This window comes from Sander vitreus, chromosome 15, assembly GCF_031162955.1.
Source record: "Sander vitreus isolate 19-12246 chromosome 15, sanVit1, whole genome shotgun sequence".
Lineage (NCBI taxonomy): Eukaryota > Metazoa > Chordata > Actinopteri > Perciformes > Percidae > Sander > Sander vitreus.
In genome coordinates, this window is record NC_135869.1 from 10,926,384 (window position 1) to 10,946,006 (window position 19,623).

At 40.8% G+C, this 19,623-nt stretch overlaps 1 protein-coding gene across 1 annotated transcript; it reads right to left on the reverse strand.

The window, feature by feature from the left end:
• Window positions 1-574: 574 nt before the first annotated feature.
• Window positions 575-17,945, reverse strand: map3k3 (mitogen-activated protein kinase kinase kinase 3). Its single transcript, XM_078270400.1, has 17 exons — window positions 17,649-17,945; window positions 13,433-13,512; window positions 12,786-12,907; window positions 11,564-11,604; window positions 11,016-11,115; window positions 10,507-10,620; window positions 10,158-10,269; window positions 9,183-9,316; window positions 8,923-8,996; window positions 8,763-8,830; window positions 8,209-8,304; window positions 7,917-8,078; window positions 7,216-7,364; window positions 5,859-5,990; window positions 4,777-4,906; window positions 4,446-4,623; window positions 575-3,285 (listed from the first exon to the last, which is right to left on the reverse strand). The coding sequence occupies exons 2-17, from the start codon at window positions 13,434-13,436 to the stop codon at window positions 3,057-3,059; spliced, it is 1,845 nt and encodes a 614-aa protein (XP_078126526.1). The 5' UTR covers window positions 13,437-13,512; window positions 17,649-17,945; the 3' UTR covers window positions 575-3,056.
• Window positions 17,946-19,623: the final 1,678 nt, after the last annotated feature.

Sequence of the window (19,623 nt, forward strand, 5' to 3'; positions counted from 1 at the left end):
CTGGACGCGTCTGAACCCTGGGATAAACAAAGTCGTCATCTAGGTTGAACAACGAACTCTGACATCCAGCACTGGCTCCAATCCTGCTCATCTTTGGCTCACACACACCCTTCAATTACATTTTAGTAACACTGAGATCACACACAAAATACTCCCAGCAGTTAAGCCTTTAAAGGTTTCATTCATGAAACCTCATCCATGTATCAGAGCAGTATGAGCAAATTTTGCAAAGTTTCCGTAACCTGTCAGGTAATACTGTCATCTAAATGTCTAGCTAAGTGTGTGGAAAGGTTTCTTGTTGATGGATGGATGTCTTGAGCTGGAACAAGAACCAGGCAGCCAGAGTTCGTTTTCCCCTTTTTTCATTTATAAACCCCAATTCTGTAATGTCTGCAAAACCAGCTGCTTTCAATGATTTACTTTTAATGACACAAAGTCCTGAAAGTATCATTAGATTTGACATTGTCTAAATATAAAAAATATATTTATACATATATATTTGCTTATAAAAAATCTAATTGGGATGGACATGGGGATATAAATAAAAATGAAACACGTTTCACATTTGAAGTAATCTAATTTGGTAGAGAACAACAATTCCACAACATTCATTTTATATGAAAGTACATCTGATTTAAAATTGATCCTTAAGCTAAGGCTTCTCAGTCAGGGATGTTTGGGCCAGACACACATTAACAGTTAGTGCTTAGGCAAAGGCAACGGAAATCACTTCCATATTAAGGCCGTAACTTTGTATTTTCAAACCATAACTTTCACATATAACTGATAACAAGTCTGTAGCATATATTTTTGATCTGCTCCTTTTTGGCACTTTGTTGGCTGAGAAAAACTGTGATACTGAATATCTACAAGAAGAGGATGGCAGGTTTCTACCTAAGTCACATTGAGGCGGAAGGTATAACAAGACGGAGGAGTCAAAAAGAAAAATAAATCCACCCTTAGCCCCTCTTACAGTGCATGTCATCCTCATACTTTATGTGAGTAGATTATTCGTCTGATATTCCAAGACTCTACTGAAATGCACTGATTCTCTTAATTTCTCTGCATGCATTCATTAGTTTTACAAATAGAAGGACAGCAATAGTGATAGTGGAGGGAGTGTTTTTTCTGTGGAGAAAAATTAAGTCATATCTTTGCCTAAATCAGGTATTGTAACTGCAATGCCTCAGTAAGTGCCTCTCATGTGTTGCACTTACATTTAAGTCACAGAGCTAAGCCATCGTTTCTCTGAAAAATAAAGACCCGGTAATCTTTAAAAACCCATAATATCATATAACAGAAGTTACTGCTGCTCTGAGGGTATTTCCACTCTTTTAACTATCTGGATAAAAAAAAATTGGTTTGCTGTACTACTAAAAAAAGGATTTTAAACCTTTTTCTCAAGACTGTATTTATTAGCCAAGTAGCTGGAAATGCCATATGCCCTGTTTGTACTACAAAATAAATGTATTAAAGCATTATAAAATATAAATATAGATAAAATGATTTTTGACAAGTTTCCCAAGCTTCCAAATCCAAACAAAGATGGTAGCCGGAAATAACAAATCTCTCTGTAATTTATGCAACGTGAATGAACGTTTCATATATTTGTCTATAGTTGCAACTTGAGAAACATGTTTTTGTTGTTCACTGGTCTGAATATTTTTCCATTCAGGTGGTTAGAAGAGTATTTAACCTCAGAGCAGTAGTAAGTGTGGTTAAGCAAAGATCAAAGATCAATTAATGAATTGATTATTTTCAGAGAAACAGAAGCTTGCCACTGGGATTTTAATGTAATGGTAATACCATAGAGCCACAAACTGGGGCTAGTAGCTGCCGTGCATCATGGTCTACTGAGGGTACTGTTAGTGGAGAAATGTGTGTATTTGGCTCTTATTATTCATGTCTACCTATAAGATTACTAAACCATGGTAAAAGATTGCTTAAAGCTTTAGTGCGTAACCTTTTGATAATAATGAACGTCCATTACATACAAGCCATTGCCATATGAGTTGATACAAAGCTAATTAAGACTATCAGCTCCACACAACTCTCTCTGTATTTCTCAGTATGGCTGTGTTCAGAAGATTGTGGCGTCCGGAGAAACTCGAGTGAAGAAGCTCGAGTGAAGATAATTACCTCTTCTGAAGAGTCCATCATGTTTTTTTAATCCTCCGTGTCCTCCTTGACTACTAGCGTGGAGGAGGGGTGGGGGCTGTGTGCGATCAAGTAAGGCTTGTATCATGTGGATGCGCCAACAGTGTTGTTGTCATTACTTAGAATTCCTCATGGGGGGGGGGGGGGGGGGGGACAGAAACTACGCACTATAGCTTTGATACTGTAAGGCTAAAACAAGCCTCAACCTGTTTATTATTGATTATTCTTCTTTTAAACTCCAGTGTAGCTACTCTACACATATATCCATGTGACATCGCTTCATCTGTGTTTCATCCAATCTACAAAAACATGTAGTCAGAAATGTGAAGTGCATCACAAATAGCTTAACAGAATCTAGTTTAAGGGTGAAGTTTTTTTGTTCAAAACGAGACAGGGATGAGGTGGAAAACAAAAACAATCCTGTCCATTTAACACTGACGTGTGCTGTAGCTTTAAAATAAAATGTTTCAAACACTTTAGGGCTTCCTGGCATTTCTCATAACTGCTCAATATGTGAATGTAAACACAGGAGAGGATACTTGATGAAGATACAACCGGTGCATGCCTTGAATGATGCTGGCTTTGGAGTGCATCATTTGGAGTGTGTGCATATGCATCTGATCAGCCGTGCACCAGATACTTAATGTTTTGTTTCCCCCTGGTGGTGACTCTTGTCAGAGCATGTACTGGCATTGGTTTTCAAGGCATTGATGACTGCTGTTGTTAAACTGTCTTGTTCTTTGGATTTGTGTTTGAGGAGCATCTGAACGGTGGCAGAGGCTCGGTGGGTTTAACACTGACTTCCAGACCAGTTCCATGTCCGGATTTCTGCCACGGATGGGTTTCAAGGAAGCTACAGATACTGCTCTGTGGTTAAAGTTCAGAAAACCAGGCAGGTTTTAGCACATAATCTGGGAGAAGGGATGTCTGAGCAACTCCTCAGCACTGGGCCTGTGCTTGGCCTCAACAAAAATGCAGCTAATGAAGTCCCGTGCCTGGTCGGAGGTGTGCGAGGGCAGCAGTGGGTTGGTAGGCTGAGTGGCGATCTTGAATATGGCCGCCATGGCCTCGTATTCAGCCCACGGAGGCTTTTCTGTTAGCATCTCCACCACCGTACATCCAAGGCTCCTGTAAAAAAAAAAAATACGTGATTGTTTTTGCTTTACTTAAATCTGCAGTGGAGTCACACAACACGCTGAAACAAATACTACATATTAGCAGCTCGTCACTAAAGCTTAACAGGAATGTTTTGAGTGGAAACTTGCTGGCTGTAGGGGGCCTCCTCCACCTGTTTGGGAGTTAAACAAGCCCTCCTGGGAGCATTCCTCCCCCTGCAGCATGGGCTAAGAACCTGGAACATACCAACCTCTGCTACGACCTGTCTGACTGGCCATCAGCCAATCACATCACTCGACTGGTGGGTCGCAACCCAGTCAGATTGCATAAGGGAATTTTGTCTGCTTTGTGTGTGGGAGTGTGGTAGGAACTGGGTTACATACAGCAAGCTCCTCACTTTACAAACATATTTTCTCCCTTTGAGAGCACAGAGATTCTGCCACTTTGGGAGTATGACATCTGTATTTTCCCTTTTTTCACATCCACATGTCTCATCCCGTCAGCCCCTGGTGACTTTCTCAAAATTATCATGTTGAATATAGGTATTTCTACCAAGTCACTACATGAACATAACCTTCATCCCTATATTAAACCAAACTATTTTTACTGGCAGATACAGGTGTAATTTCCATCAAATTGTTGCTTGTCAGTCACACAAGTCTTATACTCCAGCAGTATTAGCAGCTTTATTCCCTTAAAGCCAAAAATGCTCCATTGTTTGTGACAACAGATTATCAGAGTCGTTACAGTACTTCTACATCCCATTAAGAATCAAGATTTATAAGTCTAAAGGAAACAGTTTGTATGCTCTTTTGTTTACGCAGTATATCCCTTATGTAGTGTCCTAGTGGATACATTTGTAAAATCTGCTCTACAGCTTCTACCAGGCAATTAAAGCATGTATTCATCCAGTCACTCAAACTATGTGTCAAAACGTATGAATGCACTATTATGATGTCAGCATGTTATTAACCAAAAAGCATCTGAGTTTGCTAAAGAAGGCAAAAACATGAAAATCTCCTGTACATTGTGTATTTATGCTCATAGAAACAGTTTTAATTTAGAAATCTTTTCAATTTATATTAATTTAGCTCAAGCATATCTATCCCTAAAAACACTTCACTCCAAGGATCAAACTTAAAACTACACTGCTGTGTATCTCCCGGTCTTACCAGACATCAGCCTTCCTGCCGTAGCCCTCTCCACTGATCACCTCCGGGCTCATCCAGTAGGGGGTGCCGGTCACAGAGCGGATGCCGGTGCCAGACATGCAGATGGTCTGCAGCCTCTTGCTGGCACCAAAATCTCCGAGCTTCACGTTGCCTGCTGAATCACGCAGGATATTGGCACCTGAGTTGACATGGAACACGTAAATATGTTATCTCACCAATCACCTTCCACATGCTGTAAAACACAAACATCTATATTATAAAAACACTATTACATTTTGATCTTGTGTCTAAACAGTATAATACTCAAGCCTCTGTGGTTTAACAGGACTACCTTTGATGTCCCGGTGTACAATCATGTTGCTGTGCAGATAGGACATGCCCTCCAGGATCTGTCTTGTGTATTTCCGGGTCACGTTCTCTGTCAGCGCCCCATAGGCCTTTAGCTGGTCTTTGACTGAACCCTGACAGGAAAAAAGCATGTGCCTTAGACAACAGCACACACATACTGTGAATACATCCAGAGTTTAAGAGCACCAATCTACCCCATCACTGGAGGTCTGAGCCAGGAACACAGGGAGTAAAGGAGCCAAGTTCAAATCTGGCAACTGAAATATGTCTGTCATGCATTCAAAGCATGGGTAATGGAATGGGTCCTTTTGAACAAATAGTCCCAGAAACTAAAGTCAAAACCAAATCAGGGATTCAAATTTCACTTATCGCATTTGTTTTTGCATTTATACCGCATCTACTCAACTGCAGTGATTAGTTAAATTGATTAAAGATACTTGGTAAAGGGAGATAAAACTGCCAGAAATGAGGAGAGAAAAAGTAGCATTGATCTGTTTTACGATTAGTTATTTGTCGACACCAGGCCCTAAGAAGAACTAACTGACTACTGAATGACAACAAAGTGTTTCTTCTGGTTCTTTTTCTGCTTTAGTACATAACTTAATCTCCTGCTGTCTCTTTATCGTGTTAGTTGTTTAGATTTGACAAGAAGTTGGCTACACAACTATGGCCCAGGATCAAAAACTGAAACAAGGTTACTGAGGTCAACACTGAGTTCCAGACAAAAAAGTCTGTGGTCGAAAAAGAAAAAGTATTTCACTTTATAAACCTTGGGCATAGTTTCAGGTGCAGAGGAATAGAGGAAACGTGCCCAACCACACTTCTTAATATCAGTTCAAACTGTTAAGTCATTGGAATTAATTGTTGTCCTTTGTTTGCCCTCCTTGTAACTGGCTTTGTTGCCTGAGTATAAATTATAATTTCCTTACATCCTAACATTAGATGCAATTAGACTGAACACAAAGAATGAGGTTTTGGAATTGATTTCTAGGTTTTGACCTGTGAAAACAACCCTATCTGTGAGACCTGGTTGAAGCTGTAAAATTAAAAGTAGCTGGGACTCACCCCTGGCATGTACTCCATGAAAATAGTGAGGGTCTTCTCATTGTGGTCCCTCAGACAGCCGTAGTACTGAACAATGCGCTCGTGATGCAGATTTTTCAGCAACTGGATTTCGCACTCCAAAGCGCTGACCTCCTGTACAGACACAATGAGAAGCAGGGAAAGAGTCACATGACCACGCAGACATCAGAACATAAAAGCTGTCACAATGCATCTTTGGTGATTTACTGTTTTCATTTGTAAACAGAATGCATTTTCCGGACATGACGGAGCCCTGTAGGCTCTGTCATATCTGTTACCACTGATGACAAATGTAACCATAAACACAAAGACGACAAACAGTGATTTATGGCTGCATGTGGAAACAAAAGTGAAACCTAACGCAGAGAGTAAATGAAAGCCAATAGCGTAGTTCCCCAAAATAAGTTCCTGTGTTTACTTCAGAGAATTAGGCCACAACAGAGAGAGAGAGAGACAGAGGGAAGTCAGTGTAATCCCCAAGTCCCAACACAGAAGCTGGTTTATTAAAAACAACAACTGATTCACATCTGCCACAAGCGGGGGGTGGGGGGATGAAGGGGTGATGGGAGGCCAAGGCAATGCTGACCCGTCACCCCTCACTGCCACCACTCCCCCCCACAACACTCGGCTCCTTTCAGATACAGGAAGTGACAGTGCATGTTTTCTCTGTGGAAGACAGGAAAAGACATTAAAATGGGGGAGAGGGGGGTTGAGGGAGGAAAGAAAACCTCTTCAATACATTCCACTTCTTGAGTTATTCAATCTCTTTCCTGCAGATTGATAATTTTATTTCTGCATCAAAATAAAGTTTTTGTCTCCTGACCTAAGACCTCACAACCTAGGCAGATATGTTTTTTCAAGATAGTTGGTTGATAAATTAAATGCTCAGTCAGCTATGCTAACTACCTACGTTCCAGCACAATGGCCTGAACAGATTAACATGCACAACATATGAGGTCATTCTTGGCGCTTTTACAGTTGGGCGATAGTTCAGACTTATGATTTGTTATTAATCAACAGACTAAAGTAATATAATAAGTAACAATTTTACAAAATGCTGTAATGTCACCATCCATGATTTATATTGTAAAAAAAAGGAAGTGACACCATTGCCTGACAAAAACAGCAGGCCTTTTAATGTGCAACCAGAAGTAGCAAGATGTCTACATGTATATGCAATGTCAGCAAAGCAAACAACTAAAGCAATAACACGAGGTAGCATGCCATCAGCAATATCTGAAATGTTCTCAACATTACCAGAGAAAGAGAAAAGAGGAAGGCACACGACAACCAAGCATTCTGTCTCTGTGAACTTGATTTATCCATGTTAGTGTCTCACCTTGCTGGTCTCAGGACTCTCAGGATCAAACTGGACCTGCTTGGCAGCCAGCTCCCTCCCAGTATCCACATCGTAACACAGGTAAACCCGACCAAACGCTCCCTGGCCCAGAAGCTTCCCCCGCCGCCACGTCATTGGAGCACTGGGCGCTGAAAAAAAAATAAAAAATACACACGCACACAGCTGTTCACTTACGTTTTACATAAAAAATACAACATGCCATCTTACATATCACAGAAAAGAGCATTTTTTATTATCTTTTTACTCACAAGCCAAACGTTTCCCCCAGGCTTTGTGGTAAGCTAGGCTAAACAGAACTATCTCTGTATTAGATGCACAAAGTTGAAATTTGATATCTATCTTCTTATCTGACTCTTAATTGACGGATTTGTAATGAGGCACAGCAATTCATTTGGTACAGTTTACATAGGAATCCATTTTTACTTGTATTATTTAACTACCCAGAGTTTCAGTAGCTAATTTTACTGACCCACCTTTAAAATATTGTTCCTAAGGTTTTTTCATCCTGCTAAAAGTAAGTTCTGGTGGAAACCCTTATTACATGATTTAAGCATTGGTATTAGCCTTTGAAACCTGCAATGTATCATTTATTTACCTATTAAGAATTAATGTCATCCTAAAAAGTGAAGTGTATTTTCTAAAGGACATTTTGTTCAGAGTTCTTCTAGATCAACACTCACACTTATGCGCGACAGAACGATCTTGGGGACGAAGCCTGCCCTGAGCATCGACCAGCTGCCAGCTGCCCACACTCTCCTCGCTACCATTGAGCGACCGGCGTGAAGGCACCAGAGTGAACAGGTTCCCCTGGGGGCGACGGATCCGCGGAAACGTCCGACGGCCTGAAGTAGAGCAGGAAAAAGGCTGGCTAAGGTTAAATAGCACATGACGGACGGGCAAATTAAGGGAGAAAATAGTACGAGAAATATGTCACATCATTGATAAACGGAGATAAAATGCTTATCATCTTACCTTCACTGTGGTCCTTATGATGCAGGGAGACATGGTACCTACGAGGATAGGTGCCTCCTTTACCTGCTATTCTGTCATACACATGATTCTCCCGGTCTAAATGCAAATATCACCAAAGTCAAGGGTCAGCAGGATTACTCTGTAGTTGAAACAGTTTAGCTCAGTTGCACACTGAGTCACACAACATTCACGTGAGCTGCTTTATTACTCTTCCTTGTAGCTTAAACTTCAGATCTGATATTTCAAATTACTGTTCATGTAGATTTCTTTATCAAATTAGTAAAGTTGTACTCAGTTTTTTATAAAAGGCCTGGGTCGGATATTTATGGTTGATTAGTTGGTTGGTTAGTTTGCTGTAAACACAAACGTTAATGCATCTCTCACAACTTGCAGCCAAAGTCTATAGCCATCTTCCACCATAGTGTCCTGATGGTTTAAAGGAAGTATGGAAGTGGCTGTCACAATGCTTTATCCCATAAGATGTGAGTGTGCTGCTTTAACTAAATATTTTCCTCATGGTTACTGGGAAAGTTAAAGGTTGTAGCAGCTCTCACCTGAGCACTCCTGGCGATTATCAGGGTAACTCTTGGCTCTGTGCATGCGAGACTTCCTCAGTGAGGGGCTGTGAGAGGAGAAGGAAGTGCAATGGAGAAAATATATATATATTTTTTTTAATTAGTAGTGAGTTTCTGGCAGGCAGAGTTTTCTCCTCACCTGTCTGAGTTGCTGTCCAGAGACTGACAGCTTCCAGACACAGAGTTTTCTGCGCTGCTCCAGGGATCCAGCACCTGCACAGGGCACAATGGAAAATAAAGGGTGTGTGTGCACATGTGCTTTGTGTAAAATTTTAAGAATTTATATTTGACAACTTTGGGAACATGGACCCAATATTTTATCTTTCTAGTTTATGTGATCAAATCTCAATATAGTTATAAACACAACATTTCCCCATTAATAGTGTAGCAACAACTCACACACTGATCGCTGGTCTCGGGGATGAACTCCCCCTCACTGTTTATGCTGGTGTATGAACCTTGGCGGGCGATCCTCTGCTGGCGTTCAGGCACGTAGCCAGGAGGCGGCGAGCTACGCCCCGTGTTCTGAGAACCTGGGATTAGACAGCAGTTAAGAGCAAACATTAGAAATATGAAAAATAAGAATTTAAAACAATATCTGGACTTTACAGACATGAGGACTGAAAAGTGCATAAAAATGTCGACATCAATGTGCAAGAACATCAGATGTGATGATGATATTGTTGCAAAATGATTTTGCATATTTTTTTTAAAACAAATAGGCCCTGTTCATCTATGTTGAGATGTATTTCCATGCAGGGAAGGGTACAAGCAGCACAAAAGCAGACGTGCACAAGCTGAGACCACACTCATACAACTCACATCCATGCAGTAACTGTTGTGACAGTTGTGTCATGACAAACATGTAATATTCAGAAAGGCCCTCTCTCCCACAAAGATAAAGAAAAAAGGCAATAAAAGTACTGATTGCTTCCATTCTGGAGCATTGGCTGAGAGCTGGTTTTAATATGTATGGCCTGGTGCTGCCAAAGTCCAGCTCTCAAGCCCTCCTGCATCCACTTCATCTCAAACCAGGCCAATGGTCCACCAAACTAATAGCATTCTGTAATCTGATTGGCTGCTGTCCAGCAGGCATCGTCTAGTAATGGTGAACAGGAAAAGGAAGTGGACCCATTGCTAAAAGGGGAAGCCAAAGAAAGAACAGGCAGAGAGAGAGCGAGAGAGAAGGCGACAGACAGGGAAATCGAGGTAGTAAAAAAGAAGTGGCAATGGCACAACGACGTGATAGCTACCCTGAATTTCAACAAAATGTTGAGGCTTTTGAGAAAAATAAAGTGTTTACTTTTCCTCCTTTGAATCAATGTGTGAACCATCAGAATAGAGAGAATATGTATGACAGGTGAAGATATGTACCAGTTGATAGGTGGCGCCCCCTGGGCTCGGAGGATTGGTACACCGTGCTAACGTCTCCAGTAGAATTGATCCTCACCTGCTTACACAGCACGTGGTGGGAGGGGGAGGAGGCCTGCAGTTGGAACGAGGAGAAGAGAACATGAGGTTTAAAGAAGCCTTCAAAAACATGATTAAACAATCGCTTCTTGTCAGCAAGTTAGTGTAATGTAAATGTAATGAGGAACTTTGTTTTTACACAACACGGCTCTATGGTGAAGAAATGTCAGTGGTGCAATAGTACGGTGTAAATGCCCGCCCAATGTGTGTGTGTGTGTGTGTGTGTGTGTGTGTGTATGTATGTGTGTCTTACATTGCTGTGCTCCTGAGTGAGCAGCAGGATCCTGATGCTCTTCATGTTGGAGCTTCGGTCCAGCAGGTTGATCGCCTTGTCCAGGTCATCCTGATCTCGCAGAGGGATGGACAACTGCAAGAATACAAGACAAACACGAAAACGGAAAACCAATTTTATATATATATATAAATATAAAAGATTCACAAGCATATAAAAGCTGCTGGAAACATTTTAAAATGTACAAATGTTTAATCAATAAATCAAATACAGAGACACACATACATGCAGATATGTATAACAATTAAGACCAAAATAAAATTCTTTACACTTTCAAATATGGAAACACAAACAGGCATAAAGAAACACAGAAGGACATATTCAGACATGTTTGTTGAGCTGAAACAATTAGACGATTAGTCCATTAACAGACAATGAATTAGCAACTATTTTGATGATTGATTTATCACTCAAATCATTTTTCAAGCAGTAATGCCAAACATTCCCTTGTTCCAGCTTCTCCACTTTACCTCATTGTTCATATAATGCAGGTCTAGCAGCTGGCCAAAGACAGTCTTGACTTTCTGCTGGATTTCCTCGAACTGCACAGGCCGTCCAAACATCAGGATCCTACACATAAAAAAAGAAGCAAGAAATCACACAGACAGACAGATTATCAAGAGATTTGTACCCGCAACTAAGGAATTTGCTTTTGACTTACATGCACATGTGCAAGCAAAATACACACAAGCTGCTGTTTGTAGTGTGTGCAGATTTCTCTAAGTACACCTTGCATATTTGTGGTTTGCGCTGGCAGCCACATACTAACCACAGTCCTTTTCCTTTTCCCCTTCCATTCTCCAGCTCACATACCAGTCTGAATTAAGTGGAGTGGAGTCTGAGATGTGCTCGTTCTCATGAACTGATGATAACATGTGATGAGAACAGCATGAGTTTATGCTCTCTCTCACTTGCGTATAGATATATACATGTATGCATGTAAAATGCACACACACACACACACACACACACACACACACACACACACACGAAAAAAAAAGCCCAAAACAAAACTCACCTCCTCTCTCCTGAGAACTCAAACTTTATCCTGACATCGTCCTGAGAGAAAGAAAAAAAAACAGGAGAATAAAAGATAACATTCACAACACAAACAAAATAAAATGACCATCAATATAACTGTCAAAGAAGTGACTTTCCAAAAAGAAAAGACTTAAAGACTGACTTGCACATGCACTGCCTTCAAAAGATTATTCGCTGGGAAGACATATCACTCTGTGCCTTCTCCATTGCTACATCATTTGAGAAAAACCACTCTGTCCACTCATAATAAGACCAAACTTAGGGTATTGAGGTGGGAAAATGGTGGAGAGAGTCTTTCCTAGGGGGACAATCTCTGGTTTTAAGCAAACACTGCATTGCACATGAGTTGTCTGCTTTGGCTATTCTCTGTGGCTGCCTGCAGCTGTGGTAGAAAGTGAGGGTGGGTGGGCTAGTGGCCACTTTTCTACACCGGCATAAATATATTTTTAGAGAAGAAGTTGAAAATAACTGGATTTAATACATTTGTGGGTGGCTATCTTGTACTTGTTCTAAATTAGCCAACTGTGTGGGCTAGGGGAAATACTAAGAAACAAGAATATACTTGAATGTGGGATACCCAATTACACTGTTCTTTATTATAGCAGTGATCCAAAGTTTAAATTCTATGGTCTACAGACCCATAGCCATGAAGAAAAGCATTACATTCATACTGAACACAACTTAAAGACAAATCTCACCCTGCGTACTAAGCAGAAGACTACTGCCTGCTCGGTTTATCATGCTTCATCTTCGCCTTAACTATTTAGGATATTTTATTTACAATTCAGCAGACCCTCCTTTATTGCTGAAGGACACTTCCACAAAATGTGTCCCTCAGGAGTTCATGGACTGGTTCATGGACTGGTTTCAGGGACTCTCTAAACAGCTGGCTAGATTGCTTCTTCAGAACTACAGTACTGAAACCACTTCAAAATGTATTTAATTTTGAGAGAACTTTCCTAAAATGTGTGTTTTACTCGTGGGACCAACATGTTTGAGCTACAGCTCACAGTAAAAACTAAAGCTATTTGATGTATCATCAAATAGCTTTAGTCTATCCTAGATAATAAGGGCACCATTCCAATTATTCCTTGGTTTATGAGAAATCCTGCTTTACAGTATGAGGACAACTTTATACAAGCTTAAGCTTCTAAACCATCTGTAGTCTTCTGTTTGTTCAATTTGTAGCGTTACCGCACCTGTCTGTTGGTCGGGGCCGGTGTCTTGGGTTTGCCGCTGTCATACGACAACACAGGCTGGCGCCGCGTCATCTGAAGGGCAACCAGGTCCTTCATTATAGAGTGGAGAGCCTGCCTCTCATCTGAACAGGATAATGGGTTGGGGAAAATACACAATTAGAGTGTGGATTGGATAATGGATGGCCTGTGTGTATGTGTGCATGACAGAAAGAGAGATATGAGCCCCTTGCACTTAGTTCTGCTCTAAAATGTGTGTGCAGACAAGTAGTCAGTCATTTTGAACTACATCCATATTGGGACTATCCTGTGACAGGGTATTAGAGGCAGGGAAGGACTGCAGTGTTGATATGCCTATTCCCATGTTTGATCTCAGGGCAAGCTCTGCCTTGGCTGAACTAGCTCACGAAGAGAAAATATTCTCCTTGTGTGGTTTGGACAGACATCATACAGCCCCAGGGCAGCGGAGAGAACCAGACCCCCATCTCCATAACAGCGAAAACCAATTCTTCATCCGACAGTGTCTGGAGCAGCAGCTTGCACAGACTTTGTCCTCAGGGATGGTGTTTGGTGCGAGTGTGTGTCTGTTTTTAACTCATGCTGTGTGAAAACCATGCTGTCTGTCTAACATGAGAATATAGAGGACTTACTCATTGCTGCGATGTTTGCGTACGTGCTCTACAAACCAGTCTTCAGAAACTTGTCTGTGGTGAGCCAATCGACCCACAGCCTGTAGTGGTAAAAACAGAAACCAATTAGTTATAAAAGAAAGTGTGTAATAACTGATGCTGGTACTGTTTTTGTTCATATTTCTTTGCTCCTAGACAGAGTGAAAGGATGCGAGTCATCGAGTCAGACAGGAGATGACCTATGTCAAAGGTTATCAGCCAGTCTCACAACACTTGTCAGTATGCAAGTACCTCAGCCTATAAAACATCACCTTGGTGGTAAACATTATAAGATGAGGAGGAGAAGAAAAAGTATGAAATCTGAAGGCTGGTGTGACAAAGAGGCTGCACTGCACCCTTATTATATTGTATCTAGGTAATTAAATTACATGATAGAGGGTTTTAATGTTACACTAAACAGAGACCCTACTTTTCATTTACGTCACAAAACCTTTTTCATGCATAATTCCTTGCAGACATGTAAAACGTAACCAAAGCCTGCAGAACACATACCTAAAGATTTCTCTGACTGAGTGCCCTGAACCCTGAGTTAGGAAGAGTGCAGTGCATGTGAGAATGTGTGTTGTGTATTTTGCCCATGAGAAAGACTGACAATTGAAAACGGCTGAAATTCAAGCTGCACTGGCAGCGATCCGTCTGGCACAGTTCATACGGGAAGAATGTTTTTTACAGGGAGTTTTCTGCATTTTAAATATCTACCAGCTTTATATTTCTCTGATTGCATGAGCTGCCAAAACCCCTGACTCAGCTGTGTTATAGCTCCAATGTAGATGTTAACTGGGCAATATTATCTGGCCAGTTCAAGGCGTCAACAGCATCATAAACTGAGGCATTTCCTTCAATGGAGAGGGTTTCCCCCGAAATTTGTACCGATAAACCATTGAATGTAAACTAATTCAACAAAGGAGAACACAAAATAACTCAAACACAAACTTAGTTTTCACAATTGATTTGGTTTCTAAAACAGACATGGCCACTTTTAACAAACTTATAAAACGGGTAACAAAACCAAAAGACAATCACTCGTAAAATCAGAGACTAAAATACTCTACCAGGGATGCACTCATCTGACTTTTTCTCTCCTGATTCCAGTAACACACCTCAAGTACAATCTGCTGTTACTAAATTCAATCGATACCAGAGCTCTCTTTTAACATTTAAAATCTGTATATCTCACTGACTGTGAAACTCCTTGGGGTCATTTTCAAGCTCAGTAACCTGAAGCCAGAGATCGCTGTGGTGCAAAAGCTCACTTGGCTGCCCATTGTGACTGAATGAATGTAACTGATAAAGAAACGGTAACGACTGGCTGATACTTGATCCCCTTATCGGCACAGATACTGTTGCAGTGAGCCAGTGTATAATATATGTAAAATGCACACACACACACACACACACACACACACACACACACACACACTGTTACACACGTTAACATGTCCCCTGTTAATAAAGCAAGTGCTGCACCTTGAAATGTGCTTTGCCTTATTCAGCAATATATTGTAGCAAATTAACCCATGTGCCTTAGATCTGTGGTTAAGTGCCTTGTAAGCCTAGGGAACTAACGACTGGTTTGATTAAAAATATAACTCAGGGAAATACCAGAGCCTACAGAAGTAGCTGCAACGGTCTTTCTGATGTAGAGAAAGAAAATGGGGAGCATCAGTACCTGAGGCAACTCATTGACTCTGTGGATTTCTGGGTAATAATCACCCACAGGAATGCCGGGCATGTCCGTCTGTGGTCAGCGAAGCACTGCCACGTTCGTTTAAAGCTTCCGCCACTCTCATATTCCCCTAGATGCCAAGTCCTTTTGTCCTTCAACCCTTTTACTTTATGCTTGCGCGGCGCCATACTAAAGGGTGCAACTCCCCCACTAGTTGCATGGATGTACAGTCACTTCAGGACATTCAGAGCTGTTATCTCCTCTCTACCCACAACATGTTCTCCAAAGGGAACAGTAGAGGTGCTGGATGTGGAGAGAAAAGGACAAATTGTGCACCTCAAGGGGTCCTTGTAGTCGACAACACAACAACTAGCCTCTCTGTCCATTACCCCAGCATCCCTCTTCTCTCCCCTGCTTTTCCTGATTTTAATTACCGCCCAAGCGGAATGAGGGGAATTCAATGGAGAAGAAGGCTGCGCTCTACCAGTCCAGTCAGCTGTGCCTGTTTTATTTTCCTTGTATCACATTTCCAGGACTAGCAGGATTTACATGGATTTTCCTCCCCCCTCTCTTCTCTGTCTGCTTCGAGAGGTGTTTAGTCTGAGGCTGTTTTTCCCAGCCACAGTTCTTACTCTGTCTCTGGCCAGTCATGCATCTGGACTCAGCGCTTCACAGCAAAATCCCCTGGCCTGAGCCTGTCTCAGGTTCATGTGTTTTGGGTTCAAGGTAACCCACCACATTTAAATATTGCAATCTCGACAAGTCGCTAGTATTTGCCTTGGCTAAAGTTAATAGTAAAAGAGAAGGAGGGCCATCTATTGTCCATACGTTTATACAGGTGTCAACCACAAAAACTATCAACAACTAGCCTTTGTCATCCAGAGAATAATGGCTATTTCAACCCATAACAGTTATCACAATGGAGGACCTTTTTCAAATTTGTGGAGATTCCGATGGGTTAGAGGGGAGATTGGAAGTGTTAGTATAGATTTGTACTAACTTTCATAGTAAGTTATGAAAGTCATAAATCGAAGCCCTGACTGAGCTAAGGATTGAGCCACTGGTATTGACACCATCTTACCAGATATGGCTGTATATCATGTTATAATATTTATTTATTTTTGTATTTGTTTATTTGACAGGGGCAGCAAACAGCCAAAGTTAGCTATAAGCTCCTTTTCATATGTAGTACGTGGGCAGGAAACAGAGAATAACATCTCTGTCACATGACCATGGTAACAATCATATTTATTTGTGTTATTTGCTTCTTCTATTAACACAAAACTATCGCATGAACACATCCAACGGTTCACAATCTAGTGCTACTGCGGCACTTTTTAATTGATTGCCTTTTATTTACTAAGCAGATACCATGTTTTGTAGTAATCTGCCTGCCTTATTAGCAAGTTGGCTGCTTATACTGTACTTCCATGTATTTGGTGCTGCATTTAGGTAGCAACTGCAATTTAAAGACTAAAAACAATGACTTTCTGTATGTACATGCTTTTAACTTGTGCAAATATGTTTGTTTATTTGGTGCATTGACAAACATTAAACAACAACTACATCCAAGTTATTTATATTTTCCGATGCTGTCAAAGGTTTGTTTTCATCAGTAATGCTTGTAAACCCAAGTATATGCATGGTTACACCTGTTATGTATACCTTTTTCCTTACTTAACAAATAGGGCCGTACATTTTGTGAATATTTTATTTGAGTTTATATGTTTTAAAGCAAAACTTATGTTGTAGACCTACACCTACTTGATTGTAGATATTTATTTATTGGTGATCTTTTCTTTGCTGCTCTGAACTCTGCATGGGCTGCCTTACTGCATCTCATTTCAATGATGCTGCAGGTACCAGCACTGCTGTTAGTGTCCTAGTCTCATGTAGCATTGTGCAATGTTAACTAAAATTCAAAATACCTCAATTGATCACTTATGCTTAAAACCCATTACTTATCCATTAAAAGTTTTGGCTTATATGTGTTCTGTTTGTGATTGTTTTGTAAATAATTATTTTTCTGTGCAATTGTAAACAGAATAGTGCTGTAAAAGAAGATGCATGCTCAGCCAACCGGCCTTGTGTAAATGAAGGTAAATAAACACATGGTGCACATGATAGCTGACTACCTGACAGTCCAGATGAACTGTGGTTTATAGTGTTTCCCATAAGGAAGATGATGCATAGAGGACAATAAAGTAGCCCAATGTGCTCTTTACTTCCATGGGGATTTTGGAGACGTTAGCAAATACAGTTTCTACAATTTAAATCCCTCAAAAAAAAGCTTATAAAGACTTAAACCTGACAACTTTGAGGACAAGTATTCCCCACTTGAATAACAGACCTTCATGTTGGAAAATTATTTTTTTAAAGAACAAAAAAAATATTACATATAGGCTAGATATAGTATTTCAAAACTCCTGACTACAGTTACCATATTCCCCACATGAAATGAATGCAGCATTCATCATATACCTGTCAACCCTGTCACGTGCACAACCTCACCTGTCGCCTTGACGACCTTCGTCACGACAAGACCGCTTCTCCCGCGTGCAGCCGACTCCGGTCACCGATGTCTCGCGGCAGGGATGACGCAGTAGGTCCAGCCGTTGCTCACGTCCATCGGTGCCCTCAGACCGACACACCGGAGAGCGGGGGCGCCATGGCGGGGCTGACCCCCCCAGGTAACTCGTCTTCTTCAACGGGAAATTAAAGCACTCACACAAACGGATAATTTTCAGGTTGTAAAAACAAACACATCAGACAGCTGTGCGTTTTACAGAGAAATTGTTCCGATGGGGAAAAAAAGCCTACATCAGGCTGCTACAGCTGTGGCCCAAAGACAAACTTCTGCTCCACTGCAGCCTCGGATCTTTGGAAAACTTAAATTTCCAAAACATTTTCACATTTGCCACACACGTTATCAACGCTTTCGGGCTTGCAGGACAGGGATATGTATCCCATAAAATACGAACAAAAAACTACCAAACAAGGTGTAACAATAACCGTGTGGCCTGTATGAAATCCATCTGTGAGTAACTGCTTCGCCAGAGGAAAAGACTGAACGATTTCCGTGATTTTGATTCTTCCTGCTAAGTTTGCAGATTTTCCTTCTCTGTGTTGCCAGGTTAGAGTCCAAAACAGTCTAGGCTGCAGATATCTTTACTTTTGCATAAAACTGCATCGCATTGCAGCTTGAATATGATCATAACCATATAAGAATGCATATAGGCCTATAAAAAAAGTACAATTTGATTTAGCGCGCGACATGATGGAGTTCAACCATTTAGCAAAAAGTGACTGAAATGACACTGGCAGAAAAAATACATGTATACATTTATTATACACATAACCTCGATTTATTATGTCAAGCGAAGCGAAGTTGGGTAAACTCCATCGATGTTTAAACTTTGCAGCTTCGGACTCTTATATTAGCCTACGGTTCCTTAAGTATTCGTGTGAGCTCCAAACTGACTTTAACGTGAAAGAGAACGCAGTCTTTTCTCAGAGTCACAGAGTCGTCGCGCGGCTTCTGTAACGTTAGTCAACGACAGTCCACAACTTTCCCCCGAACCAAAACAAAGTAAGAAATAATCTTCAGCCGAATACGTCAAACTTCCTGACAGAAAAAATATCGCTACCGGAACCCACTTTTAAGATTCCAACAAGTCGTGACAAAAAATGTACTTCAAAGTCGCGTCCATGTTTTCCAAATGCTTCACTCTCCGTCGTCCATACGTGTGTAACAACATGGATTTATTCCCATGGGGGATTTCTGGTTACTAAACTATCCAAATAAGCGACGCGCAGCTGCGGGAGCGCGCTGTTACTCGGTCGAAGTCTTTCTACAGGCGAGCGCACAATATTATTAATGGGGCGGACCAGCTGTGACGTAGTTCGGGTTTTGCTGCATTCATAACTATAGGAAAATCGGGCTTTAAGTCTTCATTGTCATTTTACTGCTGCATCCAAAACCCAGCTTTTGGCCACTTAATTGATACCATAATACTTAAAAGTACTCAACGTAGAAAAATGTCCCCTGACTAATGTATTAATACTGCTGCATTATTGTACTGTTGTAGTTGGTTGAGGTAGAGCTATTTTATTTTGTATAGGATTTTTTTCATTATTCAATTGATTGGTTTACAGAAGACAGTGAGAAATGCCATCACAAGAGCCAGAGCCCAAAGTGACACCTTCACAGTGTTTTTCTGCTACTAACAGTCCAAACCTTAAAAATTATTAAAAAGAAATTAAAATAATAAAAAAAAATAAAAAGCAGCAAATCTTCTGGAACATTAAAGTTTTTGGAAAAATCTTAATTTGTCAAGTAACTAATAACTTCAGCTGTCAAATACAGTAAATGTAGTAGAGTAAAAAGTACAATATTTCTGTCCAAATAGTGCAGAAGAAATAGAAATTAACTGATAGTAATTTAACCATAGAACTGAAAATGTTGAGATCCTTGAGTCAATCTCCT

Bases quoted from the DNA above. Each gene is read 5' to 3' on its own strand.
- map3k3 (XM_078270400.1), bottom strand. The intron at 8,831-8,922 runs GTGAGGAGAAAA...CTCCTCTCACAG, and splicing joins CTGGACAGCAACTCAGACAG to CCCCTCACTGAGGAAGTCTC. The intron at 4,907-5,858 runs GTGAGTCCCAGC...TTTTCCTGTCAG, and splicing joins TCATGGAGTACATGCCAGGG to GGTTCAGTCAAAGACCAGCT.